Source organism: Ochotona princeps, chromosome 19, assembly GCF_030435755.1.
Source record: "Ochotona princeps isolate mOchPri1 chromosome 19, mOchPri1.hap1, whole genome shotgun sequence".
Taxonomy (NCBI): Eukaryota; Metazoa; Chordata; class Mammalia; order Lagomorpha; family Ochotonidae; genus Ochotona; species Ochotona princeps.
Genome location: NC_080850.1, coordinates 15,312,626 through 15,336,801, shown reverse-complemented (window position 1 = coordinate 15,336,801; position 24,176 = coordinate 15,312,626). Strand labels below are relative to the sequence as shown.

Sequence of the window (24,176 nt, the reverse complement as noted above, 5' to 3'; positions counted from 1 at the left end):
GAGCTGGATTGGAGGTGGAGAATACGGACACTGCAGGTGGCAGCTTAACACACTGCATCTCATCCCCAGCCCCAAGAGTGGTATTTTGCAATCCTAAGTCTGATTGCGTACCACTCGCCCACCTAAAATGATCCTGTGGTGGTTCTTTCTACTTGGGGACCAGGAGACTTTTGTGTCACTCACTGGCCTTCGCAGTCTGGGCTCTGTGCCCTCCTCATCTTGCCCAGTGGCCTTTAAGGTCTGGACTCGCCCTTTCCCTTGTCATGCCCTGGGGGAGGGGGCTTCTCTGACTTTCAAATCGGAGGTATTCTGATGCAAAAATCACAGAGCAGATGAAGAATGTCTTTTTTGTTTTTAAATAAGAAAAGCTATTAGCTCCGGGTCTCTGAGTGGCCCGGGTGACACCAGCAAGGAGAAGCCCTGGCTCCCGTCACAGTTCTGGCGTGGAAGTCAGCAAGTGGAGCTCCTTTAGGCAGATGGAAGCCCCTCCCTCACAGGTCAGGTGCACTCAGAGGCCCTGTGGTGGGGGCAAGTGTCACGGCGTCCTGGCGGAGCATCGGAAGCAGAAGGCTGGCAGTGGGCACGCGGCCTGTCACAGCGCGCTGACCCGATGCCAGCAGCTGTGTTCTTGTACACTGTGGAAGCCGTAGCTCTTTTCCTGGCTCTGTTTTGGAGATTGTAACATAGATGTTGATGTCTACATGGGCTCAGGGATCATCTAACCCAACCTTTCATGTTATAGCTGGGAAACTGAGGCCACCAGGAGTGGCCAAAGCCGCACAGGGAATCAGAAGATGGAGCAGGCCTGGAACCCGGCTTTCCAGTTTCCTGGACCGGCTGCTGTGTATTTGATGGTCCAATGTCTCCGACAACACCAGGGGCAGGTTCATCGTTTGCTTCTTTATTCTTTTTCGTTTTCCCAGCACTGGGTTATGCTCTCAGAATAACGAGAACATGGATCTCTTGGTTTTCTTGTTTGCTCTCAGTCTAGAAATCAAGCTTCCTAGGAGACCAGGGAAATGGCCCTGCCTCTCAGTGCCTATGGGCTGGCGCTTTGCGCAGTAGAAGCTCGCCCCCTGGTGGCAGCAGTGGAGATGACAGGCAGGGAGAAGAGCGGCGTCTCCAATCCCCACAACCGCCTCCCTCCTGCCCTGTCTTCACGTAGCATTGTGATATTTCGTTCATCACTGAGCATTCTGCCCTAATTTGTTTGTGAAAACATTGAGTGAAACATTAATTAGATCACTGCATTTTGGCACTCTTGTTAGTTTCGGCGTATGAAGTGAGTGCCTCCCTCACTCTTTGAAAAATATTTATTTTTATTGGAAAGGCAGATATACAGAGAGGAGGAGAGACAGAGAGGAAGATCTTCCATCCGTTGATTCACTCCCCAAGTGGTTGCAATGACTGGAGCTGAACCGATCTGAAGCTAGGAGCCAGGAGCTCTTCCAGGTCTCCCACGTTGGTGCAGAATCCCAAGGCTTGGGGCCGTCCTCGACTACTTTCCCAGGCCACAAGCAGGGAGCTGGATGGGAAGCTGGGCTGCTGGGATTAGAATCGGTGCCTGTATGGGATCCCAACACGTGCAAGGAGAGGACTTTAAGTGTTAGCCTATCGCGCTGGGCTGAGAATGGAGTTATTTAAATAAATCCTGTCTTACTTATGCCATGGAACACCCTGAGCAGTGTTCCCTGTCCCTGGGGGCTCCAGCTGGGGGTCTGTCAGAACAGGTGGTCAGGAAAGTGCCTCTCCAGCAACTGATCTGTGGGGGCTGTGACAGCATAGGCCACTTCATGTGCTGGCTTTGCAGGCCCTCAGTTCTGCGCACAAGGAAACCCGTGGGTCAGCAGTGAGACTGAAGCATGTGGAATCTCTAACTCTGTCCCCTCGGGGCAGCGGCTCTCAGGGCGGTGTGGACCCAGAAGCAGGCCTGCAAGTGACCAGTCACTGAAAACGAAGCGCTGGCATTTGTGACGGACAAGTCACACTCACACTGTGAATGGATTCAAGGCGGCCCTCCCCCTTTCAGTGCCACACCCGCCATGTGTCTTGTTCAGCTTCCCCAAGAGTGATGAACTCCGCGTGGCCTGGAATGCTCTGCTTGCCTCCCTGCCTCATGAAGCCCTCTCCTTTCTCATCCTGCCCCTTTGCTCTGTCCTCAGGCAGGTCTTCAGACATGCCCAGCTCCTTCCTGTGGCCAGGGTTTTGTGCTTGCTGCTCCATTGGCCTGAAGACTCCTTCCCTGAGGTCTTCCCATTGATCCACCTTCCCACTGGACTTAAACATGCACCTCTTTGGGCTTGGCGTGGTAGCTTGGTAGCTGACATCCTTACCTTGCACGCGCCGGGATCCCATATAGGCACTGGTTGCTGTCCTGGCAGCTCCACTTCCCATCCAGCTCCCTGCCTGTGGCCTGGGAAAGCAACAGAGGACGGCCCAAAGCCTTGGGACCCTGCACCTGTGTGGGAGACCTGGAAGAACTTCCTGGCTCCTGGCTTCAGATTGGCTCAGCTCCGGCCACTCAGACCACTTGGGGAGTGAACCAGTGGATGAAAGATCTTTGTGTCTCCTTCTCTCTGTAAAATGTGTCTTTCCAATAAAAACAAATAAATCTTTAAAATATATATATATATCATATATTCAATACACATATTATAATATATAGCATATATTCTAACATGACTATATTGATCACATATAATACATAATGCAGAATATATTTTATATTTATGATTATGTATAAATAAATATAAATTATATATATTAAACCTCCATCAGAAAATACACTATATATTTAATATATGATATATTACTTGGATTTTTAGTGCACAATAAATTAAAAATATATATGTATATATATGCTCTTACATCTATCTACTTCAAAGGCAGAACAACAGAGAAGAGAGGGAGGAAACAGAGATGCTTCTTCCACTGGCTGGAGAGACTGTTCCTTATGTAGCATTACAAAGATGTGCACACAAGTAAAAATTCATTGCGTGTGTGAACATTTGCAGACTTACTCTAGGTAAATTAAAACAAAACCCACAGAGCTTCCTTCCCTGTCTCCGGTTCCCTTTGTCACTCACAGTCATGATGTGTTCATTTCCGTCCTGGCCTAACACTTACAGTAGTTGCTCATTTATCCCACTGGATTGGAGGCCCACAGAGATTAAGACCGTGTGTCCTGCCTCACAGCCATTCTTCCAGGGTACAGCACAGCGCCTGCTATTCCGTGGACGCTAAAAAAAATGAGATAGACAGGTGAATAAAAAGCCTTAGATTTAATGATGAAGGAAAAAAAAAAAAAAAAAGAGGCAGAGGCTAGCAGGTGAGGCCCCAGCACGAATCCTGCGGCCAGATACCTGGTACCGCAGCCGGTCTACACCTCATTGGGATTGTCCTGGTCGGCATAGATGAGGAAGCCTGTGAAGAGGCTGTCTGTCCAGTAGGGGTCGTAGAAGAGTCCGTTCTGCTCCGAGTAGAAGATCTGCAGCCAGACCTCGTCGCCCTGCTTGAGCGCCAGGATGGTGGAGCCCGAGGCCACATCGTGGTTGCCTGTGTTGGCGTCGAAGGTCCGGATGCGGTACTGGCCGTTGTGTACCAGGCCTATGGCCAGGTGCTTGTTGGCCAGTGTGATGTCATAGGTGAAGTAGTAGATTCCCGGCACGCCGCAGACGAACTTGCCACTGGATGCGTTGTAGTGGCCTCCCTCATTCATCAGAATCTTGTCAAACTTGATGGGCAGCCGCTCCCGTGGGTAGCTCTTGGTCACTGCCACTGAGAAGGCCGACTTGGCATGGCTACTGCCACAGCTGCAGGGGCCTGGGAGACCTGGCTCTCCCTTCTTGCCCTTGGGTCCCTTCTTGCCTGGTGTGCCATGCTTCCCGGGGGCACCGCTGACCCCCTTGGGACCGCGAGGGCCAGCCCGCCCAATGGCCCCAGCCTTGCCCTTGGGTCCTGGCTTTCCCCGATTACCTGTCCGGCCAGGTGGACCTAGAAGACAGAGCAGCAGGTGTTACAGAGGGGCCCTCGCAGGCCCCAACACAGGCTGAGGGCCTTGGCCTTCCATCCCCGCAGCTGGAGCCTCACGGTCGAGGAAAGGACCCGTGCTTTCGTGGGCTATGCTGGAAGCAGTATGTTGAGAAGGGAGTCGGAAGAACCTCTTGTCTTTAACACTTTGATCTTGGTAAAATCTCTGCCTTGGGTGCAGAGCCTGGACTACGTGCAGGGGGTTTTAATTGCAGCCTCGCCCACGGTGGCAAGACATAACAGCAGGGAGCAGGTGCCTGGTCCAGTGGTACATGCCTCCCCGATGAGAGCACCTGGTCCATGTCGGAGTCTGACTCCCGTCTGTTTCCTCCCCAGCACAGATCCTGGGAGGCAGCAGTGACGGCTCAAGTCATTGGGTCCCTGCCTCCCAAATGAAAGAACTGGATTGATTTACCAGCCTTGACATTGGCCCAGCACCAGCCACTGTAGGCATGTGGGGAATGAACTAGAGGATGGCTTTGTCTGGCTCTTAAATAAACAAACATTGACAAAACAAGAAAAGAGCAGCACCTTCCCAGAAGGAAATGATTAAAGAATCATGTTCCATCATCTGCTGCAGAATTCTAAGCAGGAGTTGAAAAGACCGAGGCCGACTTTCACACACTATAGCAAGCCTCTTTAATATGCTTTTAGGAGGAAGCGGCGGGTGGCAGAATATTTCTGTGCCTATTTAGATGCATTGACTGGGGCCTGGCCTAGGATAAGCATTGCCACGTCATAGGTAGCAAGTCCCACAGAACCCCATCCCACGGTGTCTTCCTGCAGAATATCTTTGCCTTTCCATGTTCTTTTTGCATAAATTGTACACTTCTCTCAAGACAACATTTTTGGCCAGTTGTTATGCAGGGGACATTATATTTATACCTCTCAGTGGCACATTTTATTTTAAAGATTTATTCATTGGAAGTTAGAGCTACAGAGAAAGAGTGAGAGACAGAGAGCGATCTTGCACCCCCTGGTCCACACACCCCAGATGGCTGTCACAGGCCAAAATCAGGAGCCAGGAGCTTCATCTGAGTCTCCCTTGTGGGGGTAGGAGCCCAAGCACTTGAATCCAGGCAGGCAGCTGGACTGGAAGTGGAGCTAACAGGACATGAGTCAGTACCCATATGGGATTTTGGTATTGCAGGGGTGGCTTACCAGCTATGGCATAATACCAGCTCCAATGCAACATTTTAAACAACAATAACAACAAAAAAAATCAAGATTTACATTACAGCTTAATCAACTGTAGACATGGTAGAGTGGCAGAATGGGGTGTGGATGCTTTGAAAGTGATGGAAGTGATGGCTCACTCTCCCTCATGCTTGCTGGCACTACCAGCCTCCCAGTGTCACTGATGCGTCCCACTACATGTGTGGGGGAGCAAGGAAAGAGTCGAGGCACTTCACGTCCTAAAATGTTGCCTTGGTCTATGTGGCATCTTGAAAAGTTCAAGGAAAATGCGTAGTATGAGAAAAGTATGTGTAGATTTCATAATTTTTCTGCACCAAAAAAACTTTTAGAAATGTTTTAACTTTATTTGTTGTATGTTTGAGAAGATGAGAGAGCAGGAGAAAGAGAACAGGCAGAGATCTCTTGTTGGCTCTTTTATTCCTCGAACGCTCACAGCAGTCTGGTTGCACCGTGCTCATGGCAGCAGGCGAGAGCCCAATCTAGTTCTCGCAGCTGGGCAGTGGCCCAGCCTGAGCCGTCGCTGCTGCCAGGGTGCGCCGTAGCAGGTGCCGGAAGCCAAGCAGCCCAAGGATGCCTTACTTTTACTTCCATTTGTTTTTTTCAACCTTTCGAAGTTACCCCTCGTATTTCACGGGTCTGAAGAGTTTGGGGGTTCACATGTAATACTTGTGTATTTCTCTTATTTTCCATATTTGGGGAAATTGATTCCCAAAAGGCATTTAATTCCTGAATGTTTAATTTTCAGGAACGATTGTTTAGGTTGAGCGTCTGGCAACAGCTGGGGTTTGTAAACGCATTAGTGAACGCCCAGACAAAGGCGGAGGGAGTCCCTCCCGGCCATACCAAGTGGCTCCCTCTGGAGGCCACAGGCAGAATGCGAAGGGGCGGGAATTACAGCATTAGCTCTGTGTTTTTGGAGATTTTCTTGACAGTGCATTGTGTATAACTTTTGTCATTAAAGATTAATTAACAGAGTATGGGAAAAAACAGAAAGTAAGAAAAGTCACAAAGCTGTTCCTGGAGAACATGCAATACCCAAAAGGCACAAGAAAGTGCTGCGAGAAGAGAAGGTATAGACACAGTGGGGTGGCCTGGGGCTTTTGAGGTGACAAAGTGGAACATGCCACTCCTGAGGGAGGCATCCTTCTAGGTTTCCCTGCTAGATCCTTCTGGAAGCATGGCCTTTCTTGTCCGAGACCTGAGTGGAGGGGTGTGTGTGTGCATAAGAGTACATGGTGCTTCAAGGTGCCTAGATGCCCTCCTGAGCGAACTCTGGGGACCTGGCTTTCTCTGGGTTACATGTCAGGTCTCCCCATCCCTCCAGGTTGCAGTGGGGGGCAGGACAGAGGTTTGATACAGTCACCTTAGAAGGTACTGTTCTGTTTATAGAGACACTGATTTGTGTGCAGTGAAAGGGATGAATACTGGTTTAGGAATCCCCTCCATGCCAGATGCAGTCAACCCGGGCCGGGGATCAGAGGAGCAGGTGCTGGGCTGCCTACCTTCGTCTCCGCTGTCTCCCCGCTCTCCGTCTTGGCCATCCTGGCCGTCTTTGCCGGGAAGTCCCATTCTTCCCACCATTCCTGAGGGTCCGGGAGCTCCCGGGGGACCAGGTGGACCCTGGGGGCCAGGCAGGCTGCAGACCAGCTGAGGGGACCCCTTCTGGAAGTCTCTGCGAGTGAAGGCACCGAGCAGTGGGTCAGCAGCACAGGGGAAGGCACAGGCCAAGAGCACCCAGGGAATCATGATGGGCACCTGTGGGAGGCAAGAGAGCAATGGCAGGAGGGTGGCCGTCCGCAGGAAGGTCTGTGTCTCTATCCCCTTGCTCTGGGCGGTGCTGTGCTGTCTTGGGGGACACCTTACACGAGTTATGTGCCCAGTACACATGGTGGAGTGGCGCTGACCGTGAAGTGCTCAACTTCACACGGTCGACCTCCAGAGAGGACGAGAGGGAGGCAGGCCTGCGAGGAGCTAGGTGGGTGGAGAGAAATGCTTCCTAGCTTCATTCCAGTAGTGACATGTGTGGGAGGTCACGGGGGCAGAAAGGCTTAGGCGTGTAGCGGGAGGATGCTTGTCTCGGGGCACTCAGAGTCGCAGGTGCGGAAAGGTGAGGCTTGTGTTGATGGGAGCTTGCAAACCATTCATCACCTACATTGCACTGGCCAGCTATGGGACCAGCACTTCTCCCAGGAGCTGCCCGTGTGCTGAATCCCTGCTCAGAGCTCTCCACACACGACCCCATCATCACCACACACACCTCGTGGGCTAGGGGAGGCCATGGAGACTCTGCAAGTGGAGTGACGTGTCCACGTCATGCCACCACCAGGGGGCACACCTGGGGTGTGGACAAGGCCCTGCAGAGCCAGGAGTCTACAGTAGTCTGAGCTCGCTGGAGACCCGTGTGTTGCGCATGCACAGGTGGTCTACTCTCAGCCCTCCCCCAGACCTGTCACTCTGCCTTTCAAATAAACAAACAAACCTGGAAAAATTGGAAAAAATGTGCATACTAAAAATCCCTATGAATTGGGCACCTTATAGCAGAAAGTAGAATTTCACTGTCCTACTATTAACAGGGGGAAAAAAGCAAAGAGAGAGGGAAGATAACTGGTAGGGCAGCCAGGACAGCAGTATTGAGGTTCCAGGAACATTTGAAAATGCAAAAGATGCTGGGATGCGGCAATCACACTCTTGGGTATGAATCCAAAAGAACTGGAAATGGGGTCTCCAGGGTCTCCTGCATTCTCATGTTCACTGAACATCATTTATAACATACAAGACATGCAAACAGCTGAGGGGTTTCTCAAGAGATGAATGGATCAAGAAATGCAGGAAGTACCTACAGGGGAATATTGCTCAGCCGTCAAAACAGAAAACCGTTTTTTTTTTTTTTGAAGATTTATTTTTATTGGAAAGTCAGATCTACAGAGAGAAGGAGAGACAGAGATCTGTTCACTCATGCTCTGGTTCACTCCCCAAATGGCTGCAATAGCCAGAGCTGAGCCATTCCAAAGCCAGGAGCCAGGAGCTTCTTCTGGGTCTCCCATGTGGGTGCAGGTTTCCCAGGCCACAAGCAGGGAGCTGGCTGGGAAGTGGAGCAGCCGGGATACAAACCGGCACCCATATGGGATCCTGGCACATAGTAAGGATTTAGCCAACTGAGCCATAGCACCAGGCCCAGAAAACCTTTTTTGTTTCTAGACTTATTTATTTATTTGAAAGTAAGATTGTGAGACAGAGAGGGAGAGAGCGAGAAAAACACCTGGCTCACTTCTCCAATAGCCAGTATGGTTGGAGCTGGCCCCTTGGCTGAATCCGGGAGCCTGGAGTTCCATCTGTCTGCCCTGTGTGAGTGGCAGGGGCCCAAGTGCCAGGACCATTTCCCACTGCTTTCCCAGGTGCATTAGGGAGCTGGGTTGGAAGCGGGACAGCCAGGACTTGAACTGGTATTCCACTATGGAATGCTGGTGTTGTAGGTGGGCAACTTAACTCACTGTGCCACCACACCAACCCCCCAAAAGGAAATTCTGCCTTTTGCAACAATCTGGATAAGCTTGGAGAAGTTTATGCTAAGTGAAATAAGCCAGGCACGGAGGGAAAAGTGTTGTGTGAATCTACCAGTCAAGCGCAGAGAAGCAGCCAGGGACGACAGGTTACATTCCTCTCTGTAGCCAGCTGGAGGAGGGTAACTGGTGAGAATAGACCTTTGTGTTGGTGGGATTTGTCTGGCATTGGGAAAGGTTAGGACTGTGGGCATGGCATGCGGCCAGGTCATTCGACCACAGGTCCCCTATGCAGCCCGCCTTTATGCTGCCATCAGTAGCTGAGTGCTCATAGGAAAAAGGGTTACACTACACAGTGTATACAGCTCCTGTGTCCCCCACCCCCAGTCTACCCAGGGACCTTGGTGATCCTGGCACAGGATCACAGAGCCAGGGCTAGCTCTGTGCTCAGGAGTGAGGAAGGCCCATCACACCGCGTAAGGGAAGTGATGTTGGCAGAGTGACACATTTTTTTTGCTGTAGGCACTGCATAAATATGAGTTAGCAAAATGTATGAGGATCTGGAACTTGAAATGCTCTTTTGGCACCAAGACAAATGAGCTACTGCATGCCACACAGTCAGGGCACAGAATTTACAATTCCATGGCTCCTGGCACTCTGTCAGGTCAAGAATGTCCAACTGACACCTGTGTGGTTGGGAACAAGCAGGCAGAGGGGTTGTGTCTAACGCCAGTGGGAGAATGCTGGAAGGTGGGGGCTGCTGACTGCGTGGGTGGAGGTGGCTGCGTTACACAGGAGCTGAGGGAGATATGGGGGCGGGGGAGCAGTTTGATTATAATTCTGCTGCTGCACTTGCTCCACATAAGTTGCCTGAATAATAGAAGAGGTAGGCAGGCAACCCTAGCAGACCTCTTGGAAACATGACCCACATGGCAGGTGCTTCCAGGAAACCGGGAGCCAGACACTCCACAGACCCAGTGAGCAGCCGCCTTCTCTGGTCTGCTGGGTGGGGAGAGTTTTGGAAGGCTGGCAGGTGTTTCTTCTGGACATGTCTGCTCTGTGACCCCCATTCTCCCAACCCCCACTTCCAATAGAAACTGACTTTCCAAAGCAGATTTAAAATGGTCTGGAAAGTTCTAACCTGCCAGCCTTTTGCATTACTGGAGAGAGAGGAGGGAAGCAGATAGGGGCGAGTCCTTGGGGACAGGTGAGGATTTTGCAAAGAGCTGAACAGGCAGGAAGGAGACAGCTGGATGAGCAGGGACCATCTGTCTCAGCTGAAGCCTCTCTCTCTTTCTAACATCCTGGCACACACTCCTCAGAGCCTCTTGGTGACAGCTGGCTGGATAGGCCCCCTTCCTCCTCCTGCTGCCCCGTGCTTCAGGGCAGCAGGGACTCTGGGATGGCAGGGAGGAGGGATTTGCTCAGAGTCAGGCTGCTGCGGCCCCAGAGGCTGTGCTGGCAGCTCCAGCCAGGGACTGTTTGGGAAATAAAAGCAGGAACCTAGATTCTGGCTCCAAAGTCAGTGGGCGGGAGAAGAGAGTCTCCTGCCTCCAGGGTGCTTCTAAGAATAACAGCCCTGTGCCCCACCTTCACCCCACTCTCCACACCATGGGGCTGCCAAGAGGGACGGCCAAGGCCCTAAAAAATCCAGGCAACTGAATTCTGCTGGCCCTTTAAACTGTATTGAGAACCACAAATTTCAGGAGAGTCTCAAGGGACTAATCCACCCCCCTGCAGTTACCAGTGGGGAAACCGAGGCAGAGCTTACTCCATCTGCATTGCTGCAAGTGCTATGTGAAGCCCTTGGCTGCATCGCTGGAGGTGACGTTTCCCATAGATGCCAGCAAGGTGCATCCTCACAGCTCCATTTCTCAGAAGAAACCGAGGCTGTGGGTAGTGAGAGGGTTCATCCCAAGGTACACCAGCAGGGGGCAGCAGCTGCAGCCCCAGGACCATCCCTGAGTGCCCCACCCTGCACCTGCTCCTTGTCCTGCCGCTCAGCTGAGCTCACTCCTCAGCGACAGAGGTCACATTTCAACTTAGGCTTGGTTACCCCTAGGGCCCAAATGCTTTCCATTAAGTCAGCATTTCCTAGATTTTTTTTTCTCCTGAATATCCCAAATTACAGAAGAGACCTTGATGTTATGTCAAAGCCTCACACAGCAACAGAACTTTTCTGGCTATCTGTATTTGATTTTCATTCTTTTGTACCCATGAGTACATCCACGTACACATCATGACTGTGAAATGTGAGACTGCAGCTTTTTCTCTCTCGGCGTCCTTGGGCAAATCAGTGCCTGCAGAAAGCCTCTTGTCCCTCCAGAAGTTCACCCCTGGCTTAGCCAAGGTGATGGGAGGGGCAACCCGCTGCGTCCTGACTCCCCACCACACACACACACACACACACACACACACAACGCACCCTTCAGGTGATAATGGGGTTGAGGCAAAAAATCAGAGTGCATGAAACATGGCCCCAGTGCTGAGCCTTGAGAGAGATTTCACTCTCATGGGTTTCCTTTAACCATGTATCCCCTTCTATGCCCTGTGGTGTGCAGATAAACAGTTTTAAAATATCATTCAGGGCCCGGCGCAGTGGCCTAGTGGCTAGGGTCCTCACCTTGGATGCACTGGGATCCCATATGGGCGCCGGTTCCAATCCCAGCGGCCCCGCTTCCCATCCAGCTCCCTGCTTGTGGCCTGGGAAAGCAGTTGAGGATGGCCCAAAGCATTGGGATCCTGCACCTGCTTGGGAGACCTGGAGGAGGCTCCAGACTCCTGGCTTTGGATTGGTTCAGTTTTGGCTGTTGCGGTCACTTGCGGAGTGAACCATTGGATGGAAGATCTTCCTCTCTGTCACTCTTCCAATAAAAATAAATGAATCTTTAAAAAAATACAAAAAAAAAAAAAAAAAAACCCACAACACCATTCAGTGGCCTCTCCTCTCAGACCCTGCAGTAGCCAGTGGCTGCAAATACCAAACACCGGATCCGTGTCATGGTCCACAAGGCTCCCAGTGACAGGGGCCTGAGCACCTCCTTCCTTCTGCTCATCCTGCAGCTTTGCATGGGCCTGGGAGCACCCCCAGCTCCAGGTGCCTGGAACGCAGCAGCTCTGCCCCTTTGCATTTGCTTCCAGGTCACTTGCCCCTTCCAAGTCTCCCTTGCCACTGCCTCCTCCTCTTGGGTGGCTCTCTCCTATGATGTCAGCTCTTTGTTTCTTTCTATTAAAACGGAAGCCCCCTCGAGAGCTGGGATCTCAGCTGGCCACTTGGCTTCCAGCATCCAGGGATGGGTTTCTAGAATACTCCGCACAGCTGAAGGTCCATAAAGAGTTGGGTAATTGCTTGGAAAAAAGGAAGCACTATGGTGTAGTCACCTTCAAAACACTGCTTGGTTCCTAAATTGTCCTTTCTGTGAGTTTGAGAGGTGTAAGCTGAATGGAGAAGGTTTCATTATAGTCTTCCTGCTGAAGGGGCACATGCTAGAGGGGGTGGATGTTTGACCTGGTCATTCAGTCTCTGGCTCCGGATTGCAGTGTCCTGCTAAAGCAGACCCTGGGAGGCACCAATCATGCCTCAGGTATTTGGGTCCCTGTCACTCACATGCAAAACTGGGTTGATTTCCCAGCTCCCAGCCCCAACTCCAGCCACACTGAGGAGTGAACCAGAAGGGAACTCTGTCCCTCTGCTTCTTGAACAAATAAGTACAAATAAAAATGTAAGAAGAAAGTTACATGACTAAACTTTAGATATGGAATCACAAGGTGCCAAACTTGGGCACGTTCTTAAGTCTGGCTTTAATTTTCTCAGTCCCTGGGCTTCTCATCTCTTCAATAAGTAGCTAATGATGTATAAATACCCCTGCTCTAGGAAAACCCTAGTTGTTAGAGTGTTGCAGTCTCAAGGCCACAGCTTTCTTTTCCTCCCCCTGTCCCTGACACAGGCTCTCGCCGCCAAGTGTGGTGCAAGAAGAACTAGAAGTGGGGATGTTCATTGACCACTAGAATGTGGTCTACCGGGTGGGGCTCCAGGAACACCTGTCTGGGCCTTGATCAGGGCTGACTAAGCCGGGGTGTGGAACAGTGTCCTTCTGGAGACTGGAAGGTATTAGTTTTGCATAAATACACGGATAGTGCCCCATTGGCAGGTCAGGTGGTGTCTCACTCAGTGGCTGAGAGCCAGCTGGCTTCCTTGGCTCCCAGCAGAAACAATGGTGTACTCAGCTCAGGGGAGAGGAGATGCTGTTAAGAGTCTTTCTACCAGCACTCCAAGTGGAAGGGACACTTCCCCAAATGGCCCCAGTCCAGGCTTCTCTTTGGACGCCTTCAGACAGGTATTGATGCATCCTTATAGACCAGTGGGCATGTGGGTCTCCTCCGAGAATACTGTCCCATCACAAGGCCCACAGTGGCTCTCCTAATGTCCCTGCTCTTCTTTTCAAAACACTTGACCCGAAGTATGATTATGCATGCACTTGATTTATTGTTTGTTTATTTTTTGTAAAGATTTATTTTTATTGGAAAGGCAGATTTACAGAGAAGAAACAACAGAAACAAAGATCCTTTCATCAGCTGGTTCTCTCCCCAAGTGGCCGCAACAGCTGGAGCTGAGCCAATGCAAAGCTAGGAGCCAGGAGCTTCTTCCAGGGCTCCCACGCAGGTGCAGGGTCCTAAGGCTTTGGGCTGTCCTCTACTGCTTTCCTAGGCCACAAACAGGGAGCTGGAAGGGAAGTGGAGCAGCCAGGACATGGACCGGAGCCCTGCTTGCAGGGGGAGGATTAGCCAATGAGCCATTGTGCTGGCCCCACGTGCACTTGTTCTTGGCCTAGCTGTCTGATTCTTCTTCATGGAAGGCCCTAGAAGGTCCAGGAATGTGGGGGCCCTGTGTGTCACTCTGTTGGACCAGCAGAAGTCAGCACAGTGTCCATGTACAGCAGGTGCTCAACACGTAGTTGCGGTATAGCCCTAAGTGAAGTGCCATTCTGATCACTTGTAACATACACAGGTTCCCACAAATTCTGATAAACACATGTATGACAAAATCACACTCAGCTACTATGGAAAACCCAGTGAGATAACTGGTCTTAGAGGCAAAACCCAGTGAGATGACTGGTCTTAGAGGCAAAACCCAGTGAGATGACTGGTCTTAGAGGCAAAACCCCTGGCTCCCAGCTCTGGTTTTGTAACTTTGGTCACCCCATCTTATCTGGGCCTGCCCCCCAACCAGTCATGATGCAGGCAGGGACGCTTGCCCAGGCTGCCTGATGGGGTTGTTCAGAGAATCCGACAGCAGATGGAAAGCAGAACATGACACAGCAGTAAGAGTCTTGCTTAAAATTGTAATTTTCACCACTGCAGCTGAACTAAGGGATGACGCCCTGGCCTCGCACCAGAATCCCCTAGAGAGTTTTCGGGTATAGCTTGTCCTGTCTTGGAGAGGGACACCTGAATCTGACCCATATGCTTTGAGAGCTAACAGGGACCCGACTGGTGAATGAAATGGAACAAAGCTTGCATGTGGATGAAGCCCACGAAAAATCCGCTTTGATGGGAGTGAGACTTCTATAATGAGAAACACCCCATGCCCTCCTTGAATTCCAGGAAGCAAATTGGAAACAGCCCTCTCCAATGTCTCCAGAAGGATAAGGGCTCTGAAGAGCAGGGAAGTGCTGGCTGCGGTACCTCGCACAGTGCTCATGCAATGTCGCTCTCCTGGGACCTCAAGATCAATGCCCAGTTGGAAATGCTTCAGCAGCCCGAGTCTAAATACAGGGGATTACAAGCCATGGGCCCACTGCCCAGGAGGCCCCAGAAAATATTTGACCTGCTGTTTTTCTCTCTATTTCTGGCTCAGGCTAGAAAAAGTGATCCAAGGACAAATCCTGGCCATGGGTTTGTCTCAGCAAACATTCCTGAAAGCACACCGGAAGTCAGTCAAGCTATTAAAGCTGAAGAATGAGACCTTCTGAGAGATACCTTCCAGGCCCTTACACATCAACAGATAGCGTACAGGGTTGGTGGCAGTGGGGCCACCCCTCTGGGCCTTGGGATGCTTTCTCTGTGCAAGGAGGGCCCGGGTATGAGCTGCTCAAAGCCAAAGCCATGAGACTTCGGCTCAGCCCATGACTGTTTTCCACTCTGTGGAGGCCAAGGACTACAGTGAGAGCTAAATTACCCTGCTGCGCTGATTGGCGGGAAGGCAGCCCCAGGGTGCTCAGATTCCTGGACCAGTCTCTCTGGAGAGCCAGCTTCCACGTGGCAGGCCAGGCACAAGCAATAGCATGCAAGCAAGTGTTGGAGCAGCATTGTCCGACAGGAAAATGATGCAAGCCCATAAGTCATTTTGAATTGCCCCATTGGTATATTAAAAAAGTAAAAAACAGTTGAGATTAAACTTTGTTATGCATATTTAGCCTAATGTAGCCCACATATTATTATGTCAAATGTCATCACTGCAGATTACTACTGAGACACTTACATGCTCTAACTAGCATTGAAGCTTGGGGTTAATTTTATATCTGCATCACCTCAATTCAGACTGGCTGCATTTCAAGTGCCCACAGCCATACAATGGCTACTACATGAGCTCTAGTGTGCCTGCTGGAGTTCAAACCCCATAAACTTGCTGTAGAACCTTTTACAATCTAATTTTCTTCTCTCTCGTTCTTCAAAATGGGGAACGTAATAACAGAAGGGCACTTTAAAAAGTTCAAAGAGGTCCCGGCGCGGTAGTCTTCACTTTGCATGCACTGCTAGGATCCCACACAGGCGCCAATTCATGTCCCGGCCACTACACTTCCCATCCAGCTCCCTGCTTGTGGCCTGGGAAAGCAGTGGAGGACGGCTCAAAGCCTTGGGACCCTGCACCCGCGTGGGAGACCCAAAAGAACTCCTGGCTCCTAGCTTTGGATCAGCTTAGCGCCGACCATTGAGGCCACTTGGGGAATGGACAAAAGATCTTTCTGTATCTCCTTTTCTCTGTATATCTGGCTTTCCAACAAAAATAGATCAATTCAAATTTTAAAAGTTCATAGGCAAGGGAATAAAAGGTGAGTTTACTTTGGTGCAGAGAATTTTTGAAATCCATGCGGAGTTTCCTCATAATGCATACTTGCCATAAACTTTGCCAATATTGCTGGTAGTAGTCCCTGCCTTGGAATGTTGTTACGAGAATTTAATGCTCCTAGAGTACAGCCTGACATGTGGTAAGAGGTGATAAATATTCACTATTATCATTTTATTATTTCCTGCCCTTCTGGAAATCAAATAAGATAAATGAGTATTGAAAATCAAGCAAAAAAAAAAAAAAAGTTAGGATTTTGCTTCCAAGTTGTAATTGTCACCAACTGCTATTGAACAAAGAAACAGTGCTGACCTGCCACCATGAATCCTGTGGGATTTCAAGTGGAGGCCCCTATGACATCTACTGATTTTCCATTTTCACTTTAGCTTGAATTGTGTTTCTTTCCTTTTTTAAAAAGACTTATTTTTATTTTTTTTAAGATTTATTTTATTTTTATTGCAAAGTCAGATACACTTTAGAGAGGAGAGACAGAGAGGAAGATCTTCTGTCCAATGATTCATTCCTCAAGTGACTGCGACAGGTGGTGCTGCGCCAATCCGGAGCCAGGAACTTCTTCCCAGGTCTCCCATGCGGGTGCAGGATCCCAAAGCTTCAGGCAATCCTTGACTGCTTTCCCAGGCCAGAAGCAGGGAACTGGATAGGAAGCGGGACTGCTGGGATTAGAACTGGCACCCATATGAGATCCCGGTTCATTCAAGGCGAGGACTTTAGCCGCTAGGCCCAAGGCTTATTTATTTATTTATTTATTTATTTTAAAGATTTATTCATTTTATTACAGCCAGATATACACAGAGGAGGAGAGACAGAGAGGAAGATCTTCCGTCCGATGATTCACTCCCCAAGTGAGCCGCAACAGGCCGATGTGCGCCGATCCGGAGCCGGGAACCAGGAACCTCCTCCAGGTCTCCCACGCGGGTGCAGGGTCCCAATGCATTGGGCCGTCCTCAACTGCTTTCCCAGGCCACAAGCAGGGAGCTGGATGGGAAGTGGAGCTGCCGGGATTAGAACCGGCGCCCATATGGGATCCCGGGGCTTTCAAGGCGAGGACTTTAGCTGCTAGGCCACGCCGGGCCCGACTTATTTATTTTTATTGGAATGGCAGATCTGGTTTACAGTGACAATAAGAGAAAAAAGAGAAAGATGTTTCATCTGCTGGTTCACTCCCCAAATACCTGCAATGGCCAGAGTTGAGCTAATCTGAAGCCAGGAGCCAGAATCTTCTTCCCCGTCTCCCCCACGGGTGCAATCCCATAGAACTGGATGGGAAGTGGCATAGTTGGGACACAAATCGGCATCCATGTAGCATCCTAGCACTTGCTAGGTGAGGATTTAGCTATCGAGCCATCACATGGGGCCTCAGGTGTATTTCAAAGCTAAGTGCTGGGATGCCTGCCCTTTGCTCCTGACCTGTCTCTGTGCTGAGGGAAGCATAGAGGTGTTGTCCCGGCTCAAACCCCTGAGTCACCGAGCACGTTCATGCTCCAGGGTTCAGAGACATGAATCAATGGCGGTAGCATTTATCTCTTCAGAGGTTGGGGAGTGGGCAATGGAATATCAATTGTGTAGTGTCCCTGATGCTATGGCTTGGCTTATGTATGGATACCCCAAAATAGTGTTGTTTCTGATTCTTGCACCCACAGTACCAGAGTGCCTAACATTCAATGCCTTGGCTCTGCCCGGACTCTTACTTTGTGCTAAAGCAAACCTCAGAAGGCAGTGTTGATAACTGAAGTGACTCGGTTGTTACTTCATGTGGCCGACCTGGATTGCATTCTAGATTCCTGGCTTTGGCTGTCCCAGCCCCAGCCATTGGAGACAAGTGAGGAGTGAACCAGCAGATGGTTCTCTCTCCTTTTCCCTCCCTCTCTCTGTTGCCTAGTGAGTTAAGCTGCCACCTGCAGCATTGGTATCCCATATAGGCACGGATTTGAGTACTGGTTGCTCCACTTCTCGTCCAACTTTCTGCTGATATGCCTGAGAAAGTAGCCAAGGATGGTCTAAGTGGTTGGACTCCTGCACCCATGTGGGAGACCTGAATGAAACTCACGGCTCCTGGCTTCAGCCTGACCCAGCTGTGGTCATTGCAACCATTTGGGGAGAGAACCAGGAGATGGAAAGTCTCTATCTCTCCCCCTCTCTGTGTGTAACTCTTTTAAATAAATAAAATAAATCTTTCAAAACCTTCAGTCATGGTGTGCTGGAGGTGGGTCAAGGGGAGGTTCTTAGTTTACTGAGGAGCATGCCCTGGGAAGATAATTCTTATTAGAAGTCTGATTGCATAAGCCTTGGTAGAATCTAGTCACTTTCTCTCTGTCCCTGGCCCCTGGCTTACCATGTGAAAGTTCCTCTGCCCACACTCTTCCACTGTCACCCTATAGACGACCAAACCAACAAAGCCTACTTGATCTCGGACTGTGAACCTCCAAAATCATAAGCCAAAATGAGTCCCCTCCTCTTCTAACCAGCCCATGGCATGTATTTGTTGTGGTAATGGAAATTTGATGAATCCAAGTTCAAAGGTTCTGATACAGGTCTGAAACTAGACAGGCACAGGACTGATCTGATAGTAATGAGATGTGTTCTCTTTTAGCCGTTTGGCCCTAGATAAGTTATTTCACCTCTTTGGTTTCAGACTCCTTGTGCAGGCTGAGAAACCCAGTACTATACAGTGTTATTTGGAACACCCGATTGTGAAAGAAGATGATGTAAAACTGTTTCTTCACTTTATATGGGGACTCTAAAATAACCTCAAATCTCCAAATCAAAAGTTCATGAAGAAGCTTATAAGTCAATGTGGATTGTGAGTTATATACTATGTTTAAGATACAGTCACATGATTGCAATATTAAAAAAGCATACTTATTAACCAAAGTAACTTTTTAAAAAAATATTTCTTGGGTTCAGCGTGATAGCCTAGTGGCTAAAGTCATAGCCAGGATCCCATATGGGCACCAGTTCATATCTTGGTGATCCCGCTTCCCATTCAGTTCCCTGCTTGTGGCCTGGAAAAGCAGTAGAGCATGGCCCAAAGCCTTTGTGCCCTGCACTCGCGTGGGAGACCTGAAAGAAGTTCCTGGCTCTTGGCTTTGGATTGGCTCAGCTCCAGAAGCTGCAGTAACTTGGGGAGTGAATCTTCCTCTCTGTCTCTCCTCCTCTGTGTATATCTGACTTTGCAATAAAAATAAATAAATCTTAAAAAAAAAACCCATTTCTCAGTCATGTGTGTGAACTTCAAAAGATTTATATTTATTTATTTGAAAGACAGAATTATGGAGAAAGAGAGGAGGGAAAAACAGAGATTTTCCATCACTGGTTAACTCCCCAAATGGCCACAATGACCTGGGTTGGGCCAGGCCGAAGCCAGGAACTAAAATCTTCGTCGGAGTCTCCCATGTGGGTTCAGAGGCCCAAGCTTTTGAGTCACTTCCCATTGCTTTTCCAGGCACAATATCAGGGAATCGGATCAGAAGCAGAGCAGCCATGACTTGAACCAGCACCCATAGAGGATGTCAGCATTAGTGTGTGTGTGGGGGTGGTTTAACCCATCATGCCACAATGCCAGACCCTGTGATCACACTCTTGTCAGGTAAACAGAAATACCTGCCACCTTCAGCAGGTACACTGTGAATTGTACCAATTCTGAATCATCTGGGATCTTCAGGGATGTTTTCCTCGAGTAGTCTGATTGCTTGCACCTACCTCATCAAGTGACTGCGAATATTACATGAGATATTGCAATAACCAGCCCCCAGCAGCACCCATAGCAGTAACATTCTGATTGAATACTCATTTGTGAAAATGGGAAACAGCATCAGGGGAGAAGGTTGGCTCCATGAGGAGATAAACAAGCAGTCTGCTGTTTCCTTACCTGTAAGAGGATGGTACTAATGAGTCTGTGTGGGGGTGAACAACTGGGAGCTGTGGCATCAATGCCACTGAAGGCAGCTGGTGCTGATAGCCTGGGATGAATGCAGAGTTGTGAAATGTCCATAGCTGTCCTCTACTTCCAACAAGGTGTCGGGGCTGGTATTGTGGAGCCACGGGTTCAGCTGCTGCTTGCAGTACTCACCAGCATCCCACCTTGGAGTACTGGGCCAAGTCTTGGGAGCTCTATTTCTCATGTAGCTTCTCGCTAATGTGCCTGGATGATAGTGCTCTGAGTACCTGGGCCACTGCTACCCGTGTAGGAGACCAGGATGGAGCTCATGGCTCCTGGCTTGCAGCTATTCTAAATCCGAATAGTATGATTATTTGGGATTGAACCTGCAGATGAAAGATCTCCTCTCCCTCTCCTCTCCCACTCCTACCATCTGTCAACCTGCTTTTCAAGCACATAAAAAATAAAAGTCTTAAACAGACAAACAACGTTGTAAAATCAATTTAGTCATTTGGGGGTGAGCTTTAGGTTAAGATGACAATGTAAGAGAACTGGCTGAGGAAGATCAAAGCTGTAGGATATGACCCTACCACAGTATAAATGACAGCTTAGCATCTACGAGGTCATCGGCTGGCTTCTCAAGGGACTTCTGAAGGCCACAGATTGCACTCTGCCTTTTGGTGTTGTTTCCTTTATTTTGAAATCATTACCAAGGTAAACCTTGGGAGATTTTATGTTGGAATTAGAATTTGGGCTTTTCTTTGAGAACCTGGAAGATCTGGCAAGGCTGATCATGCCAGTTGGCTGGCTCTCAAGACAGTTGTGATGAACTGAATTATGTGTTCTCAAAATCCACCTGCTAGAGATAGACTCTTCACAAAGGTGATTATTGTTCAGTGAGTTGCCTGGGGCCTGACAAAATAACCTAATGGCTAAATCCTCACCTTGAATGCTCCAGGATCCCATATGGGCACCAATTCATGTCCTGGCTGCTCCACTTCCTATCCAGCACCCTGCTTGTGACCTAGGAAAGCAGTAGAAGATGGCCCAAAGCCTTGGGACCCTGTACCTGTGTGGGAGACCTGAAAGAAGCTCCTGGCTCCTGGCTTTGGATCAGCTCAGCTCCAGCTGTTGCAGCTACTTGGAGAGTGAACAACTGGATTGGAAGTTTTTTTTCTCTCTGCATTTCCTTCTCTCTATAAATTTGTCTTTCCAACACAAATAAATAGATCTTTTTTTTTTTTTTAAAGAGTTGTCTGGGTAGTCCTAAGCCCATATAACAGGAACGTTTCTATGAAGAAGAGAGTCGCACACAGACACCACCCCCCAGGGAGACGATCATGGACAGACACAGCAAGAGGGGGCTACCACCTGCATGCCAAGGGGAGAGGCCTTGGAAAAAAACCCCACTTCCGGCAGCTTCATCATGGGCATCCCATGCCCAGAACTGTAAGAAACGAATTTGTGCTGGCTCCAGCCCCCAGTCTGTGGTGGTCCATGTAGTGATGCAAAGGAAGATAGAGGGCCTGCATTCCTCAGGGCACACGGTCCCACCTTCCCCAAAGCTTACGCATGCTCAGGATGACCATGGCCTGCACAGCCCCCAGCGGCAGCTGAGTCTGTTCCAGAGGAAAACAGCCATGACTCTCGCGTCTGCTGCTGCTTTTACTCCAAAGCTTTGGTATTTGTGTTTCCTTTCATTTCTCCCCATAGCGCTAAGAGGTTGATGCAATCATTACCACTTGGCAGAAGACAAAACAGAACCCAGTAAATGAAAAGAAATTAAAAAAAAGTAGATACCAGGCCTGTTGACTTGGAGCCCAGAGCTCACGTCCCGCGTCACGGCCCCTCTGTTAACAGGAGGCTTACTGTCCAGACAGGGTTGTATGTGCGTGGAAGGGAACCATTTCTAGGTGTGAGCAAATCCGGGGGGGGGCGGGGCATCGCCTGGAAAGTCTATCGGAACAGAATTCCTCTCAAAGTCAATGTCGAGTGGAACGTGATGAAGGGAAATCTGATTTCCACAGGAGGTCATCTTGGGGAGGCAAAGCAGGCTGGCAGGCCCAGGACCCGGACAATGAAACCAGGCAGGCTGTGAATGTGGGAAGAGGCACTCCACCCCACAGCGAGCATCGGTGGCCAAGACGGTAGGAAATCATGTCTCATGAGCAGGACCAGGACAAGAGAAGGAACAACAGGACAGGGAAAACTGGGACTTGCAGAGGGAGAAAGAGAGCATGCGTGAGAGAAGTAATTTGTCAGGAAGCTTGCTGATGCTGATGGAGGCAGAGCAGCTTCAAAGATGACCCCCCCACTTGTGAAAAAAGAATCTCCATTCATACTGGGACATGCTAGGACACCATTCTAAGAACAAAGCCAATATATTCTGTAGATATGTAAAGGTGGCCAAGATGTTCTGTTAAGTGAACAACAACAACAAAAGCAAGTTCTAGTTAGGAATATAAAGTGTGAGCTCTTTGAGTTTAAAACGTTAGACACATAAACAGAGACGTACGTGTGGGAGGGGCTTCAAAAAGTTTATGGCACACAGAAGGAAAAGATAATTGTCCACGAACTTTTTGAATCCAGGTGCGTGTGAAATTTCTGGAGGAACAGGGGTCTTGGTAAGGAGCTGTAGGCTTTTTACATTTTTGAATTAAGCTTCTCTTGATGACTGGCATTGCTTTTCCAGCATTTCAAATCAAAGGTAACCCCAGGGTTTAGGGAGCAGAAGACAGGTGGGAGTGGTGTCCCTGCTAGGAGAGGGAGAGGTGTCAGACATCTGGAAATGTGATGAGGAGGTGACGTCGTGTGCCTGAGGAGGGGGCAGCTGCAAGCAGTGGGAAAAGGACATTGGCCAAATAACAGAGTGAGTGAGAAGGGTGAGGGTGCAGCTCTGCTCACTGGGCTGCTCACTGGCTGACCTTTACAGGACACTGTCACTGCTACCTCTGCTGGTTTGGCACTACATTGGAAACATAGGATCCCTGGGAGAGGCCTAAAGAAGGGACACTTGAAGGGTTCCAAACAGGACAGTTGTGTGGTCAACGAGCAGAGGACAGACACATTCAGGGTGTGCAAAGAAAGGACTGGCCCTGTCAGGAAAGAGCCTTGGGCTAGGAGCACACCAGGGTGACTGCACCAGCTCCTGGTGCAGCAGGGAGCCAGGGGCCTGGAAGGAGCAGGGGAAGTGAAAGTAAACTGGGAAGAGGTTTGCTCATGAGTAGTGTGGGGTAGATGGCAGGGTGAGGAGAGCTGTGAGCAGTGGGTGCACAGCTCTGCCTGCCATCTCTGAACCGTTAGCCTGACCGCATTCAATTAAAAAACTGTCGGGAAGAATACATGCTTGCGAGTATGCACCTGATAAAAATCAACTACGACTCTTGCCTCTGGTCCTGAACTCAGGATCATGAGGGCTCAGTTACCCTCCGTGCATCCCTGAGCAAGTCAGGAAGCTCTCTGGGCCTGGTCCCCTTAGCACATGAAGATAACCTGTGGTCAGGTTCTGGGGAGGGCTGCGGGACTTGGCACCCAGACGGCAGGCAGAGCTCTTCCCTGTGCTACAGCAAGGCCGTGGAGACCCGGAGCTCTCCACAGTAGTAACTCCCAGTATAGTCTTAATACAGGATTTGGGAGCAAGTCGCGAGGGGAGTGTGCAGCACCCTCCCCGCCGCGTCCTCCAGATTGTTGCCTCCGCCCTGGGAAGCCTCCCGGTCCCCCAGCGCCCGCCCACCCGCTCACCGGCCCCCGCTGCAGGACACTCACCCTTGCAGCCACCGGTCACGACCACGGGGGCGTCCGGAGCGAAAGAGCGCTCAGCCGTGATCCGCGTCCCCGCCTCCCTCGGCAGCCGGGCCCGTCGCCGGCCCCAGGCATAGTTTTCCCATCCCGTCATGGGCAGGAGCGCCTTCCTCCCGGTCACGTGGGCTGGCCCACGCCTCTTCTTCCCATGGGTTTGGAAAAAGCCCGGAGTGCTGGTGTGTGTTTGGGTGTGTCGCTGTAACAGTGTGTGTGAAGAACGTGTCGCTCTATGTGATTGTTGTTCGCAGGGGGTGCCTGTGCGCGCATCTGAAGAGACAGGCACACAAACTTCACCAACTTCGGTCTCACCATACACTGTGGAAGACTGAGCGTGACAGCAACATGAGTTGCGGTGTGTATTTAGGTCTGTGTGTGTGCGTACACATGCATGTGTCAGGCTGTGCATTAGAGCCTGTGTGTGCACATGAAGACAGCAGCTTGATTCACTGGCTGGGTGCACACGACAGTAGCTGCATATCCATGTTGGTGCATGTTATGTATGTAATGTGCATGAACACATGTAGTGAACTTACATAACATGTGGGTGGTACCTGTAGGCACACAGTGCCTTCTCTGTGTGTCAATATGCTTGCATGCCCCAGTGTGGCTTTTGACTGGCTGTGAATAATGCACTGAAACAGTGTGCTGTAGGCTCCTGTGTGGCCCCTGTGTCCCAGCCCTCCCT

At 50.1% G+C, this 24,176-nt stretch overlaps 1 protein-coding gene across 2 annotated transcripts; it reads right to left on the bottom strand.

Moving 5' to 3' along the window:
* Positions 1–3,359: 3,359 nt before the first annotated feature.
* Positions 3,360–23,581, bottom strand: C1QTNF2 (C1q and TNF related 2). Of its 2 annotated transcripts, XM_004587472.4 has the most exons (3): positions 23,456–23,581; positions 6,729–6,981; positions 3,360–3,993 (listed from the first exon to the last, which is right to left on the bottom strand). In XM_004587472.4, exons 2-3 carry the CDS (start codon positions 6,970–6,972, stop codon positions 3,380–3,382), a joined length of 858 nt encoding a protein of 285 aa, XP_004587529.2. In that variant the 5' UTR covers positions 6,973–6,981; positions 23,456–23,581; the 3' UTR covers positions 3,360–3,379. The 2 variants fall into 2 exon arrangements, with proteins under 2 accessions (XP_004587529.2, XP_058533333.1); XM_058677350.1 differs by lacking the exon at positions 23,456–23,581 and having other exon boundaries at positions 6,729–6,983.
* Positions 23,582–24,176: the final 595 nt, after the last annotated feature.